The sequence below is a fragment of the Stegastes partitus genome, unplaced genomic scaffold, assembly GCF_000690725.1.
Source record: "Stegastes partitus isolate 25-593 unplaced genomic scaffold, Stegastes_partitus-1.0.2 Scaffold432, whole genome shotgun sequence".
Taxonomy (NCBI): domain Eukaryota; kingdom Metazoa; phylum Chordata; class Actinopteri; family Pomacentridae; genus Stegastes; species Stegastes partitus.
The window spans coordinates 493,747-496,243 of record NW_007578163.1 but is presented as its reverse complement, the minus strand read 5'-3'; the positions used below and the strand labels follow the sequence as shown (position 1 = coordinate 496,243).

The following is a 2,497-nucleotide window of genomic DNA, read 5'->3' as shown; positions in this document are numbered from 1 at the left end:
TACAGTCCAGGGGCCTCATGTACAAAGCGTGGGTACGCACAGAAACTCGGCGTACGCACTTATCCACGCTCACGTTCAGATGTATCAAGAGTGAAATGAACGTGGAAATGTGCGGTCCTCCACGCCAACTCCTTGACTGGCGTACGCACGTTTCTATTGCTTTTGAGCCGTTGGCGACACTTAGAGGTGATGCTGGGAATATAAAAATGTTAAAAAACTATGTAAAAAAAAAAAAAAAGGTCATGGATTTGTTTATGTAAACAGGAAGCATTTTCATTCAATCAATGTCCAGATCATCTGTGATGGCAAATACATTTAAGTAACGTTGTTGCGAGGTGGCCTGGATCAGCCCAGGATTCATTCATTCTGACCAACAGCGTGGTTGGGAACAGGCTACAAGCTGGCACAGTGCGGGATGGGTGGCTTCTTGGTGAGTAAGTCATTTAATTGTCCTAATATTAATCCCCCGACATGCATGTGCGCCCCGGACAGGCGTCAGCAGCTGGTTGTTGTGGCGGACCGGAGGATCAGCTGACGCCGGGGAGGCTGGAGGAATCCCACAAGTCTATGATACGAGGCTGGGACTGCATCTCACAGTTTTCTCCTGCCTCATTGTCTGTTGGAAAATAATAAATTGAGTAATCTGACATGAGACAAAGTTTTGATTTCCTCTTTGATATCCTGGCATGATTACGCAAGAACCTGCATTGTGTTTGGCTGTGAGCAGATTATTGTATGACCCGTGTAGTGAATAAATCTGTGAGTTACACAATAAATATTTACCTTGGTGTGGATCTGAGTGACCCACGTGTGCTCCCACCACCCCTGTGACAGCAGTGTCACCCACAACAGACTCTCTGCTCAAACAGGATGAGTTCATCCTGGTTACTGTTTTCTGATCCTGCAGAGAGGGGAATCCCACCTGTCGGCCCTGTTTATACTAATTTGCATATGTAAATTGGGGGCGTGGGGAGGGAGGAGTCTGGTACTCCAGCATGTGCGGTCAATTCCACGCTGAGTGAGATGTACAAAGGAAATGTGCTGGATTCAGGCGTACGCTCACTTTCGTTCATCTGGATTTTTTTGTGCGTNTGTTTTATGTCATTTTGTAGACTGCAGTGCTAAATTACAGCATCCTGCTAAGAGGGAAACACAGATTTAGCTGTAAAACATGAATCAGATCTCAGCTCATTATGGTGTGGTCACACCTCATTTGCTCCAGAATGCATAGACAGAACACCATCATTTTAAAATAATATATTTTTTAATAACAACAAAAATATTTTCCCACAACAATCTTAAAAAGATAAATCTATCTCCAATCCCCTCCACTCCTGCAAACGGTTCAAAGGCAATCAAGGAAATTAGCTGGTCGTATCAATCTTCTGGTTTTTAAGTTTATCTGTCATCGATTCCTTTTCTCAGCCACTATTCTCACACCTTAGTTCCACCCACCTGAGATGCTCGTGGAGGTGGCGAGCAAGAGACACAAGGAGAGAGGGTCGGGTGAACAGAAATTTAACAACATTATGCATCCTTGCCTCAAAGCTGTTGTTTTCAAGTGACATCAATTAAATAATGTTTGCCAACGAAACTTCTGCAAAGGATATGAGCGTACACCTCTGCATTCCTAATCAAGTTTCCTCTCTCCTCAAGGTGCATTTCAAAAATGAAAACACCTTTCAAGATTTTTGGGTCACAAACAAGATGGCAGAGGAGGCAATGAGGCTCAAAACAGAGAACAGAGATCATCTACTGGGTCTGCTTAAAGTGTTCACAGATGTGATCCTTGTCCTTAATTTGCACTCGTGTTTGAAGAACTGTCCGTCTGTACTTGAGGAGTGGTTAAGAAGTGGTAGAACATGTCCATGTACAATCTTCTGGTCATTTCATTTTGACTTGCAGCGCATCTATTAGTTCTATAATCTCTGCAAAGTAGCTGTTCTCTTCTCCGAGAATCATTTCTGACTGAACCATTTCCTGGTACTGGTCTCTGAGATAGAGCAGAGAGCCCAGCAAAGCGCCGTCTGAACGGTAGTGATCCAAACATACAGGAGCCATGGCCAACAAAGCCCGGAGAGCCTGAAAAAGACGACACAAAGTCTTAGGACAAGGCTCCGTTTTCAAGGACTATATATATTTGTTTAGCCAGTTTGGTTAATCCCGATAATTTAACATTAAAGCTGCGTATAATCTGTGTTGTGTTAATGAACGAGATCGTTTTATCTTAGTCTACAATATATCAAGGAGCCTACCTTTTCTCTGTAGTCATGCTCAGTGGACTCCAGCAGCTGTGGAACCAGACTGCACCAGCCCTTCTCTAACAGCTGTCCCTGCAGGGACACTTTGGAGTACTGACGCACCCGCTCCTCATGGGAGGCATCCAGGACTGGATCCAAACCCGCCTGGGAGATCAGTTCCTAGTGGAGCAGAGAACAGCAGCAGAGTATCAACTGACAAGCAAGATTCAGGAATCTCAACAAGGGCCAACAGAACT

General features: G+C 44.5%; 1 protein-coding gene across 1 annotated transcript in view; it reads right to left on the bottom strand.

Annotated features, from left to right (window-relative positions):
- Positions 1–1,245: 1,245 nt before the first annotated feature.
- sil1 (SIL1 nucleotide exchange factor) overlaps positions 1,246–2,497 on the bottom strand; it is a 9,165-nt gene continuing 7,913 nt past the window's right edge. The window contains exons 9-10 of the mRNA XM_008286108.1: positions 2,256–2,420; positions 1,246–2,082 (exon numbers count right to left, since the gene is read on the bottom strand). Coding sequence (XP_008284330.1) covers positions 1,885–2,082; positions 2,256–2,420 — 363 coding nt within the window. The 3' untranslated portion in view covers positions 1,246–1,884. The remainder of the gene's footprint in view (positions 2,083–2,255; positions 2,421–2,497) is intronic.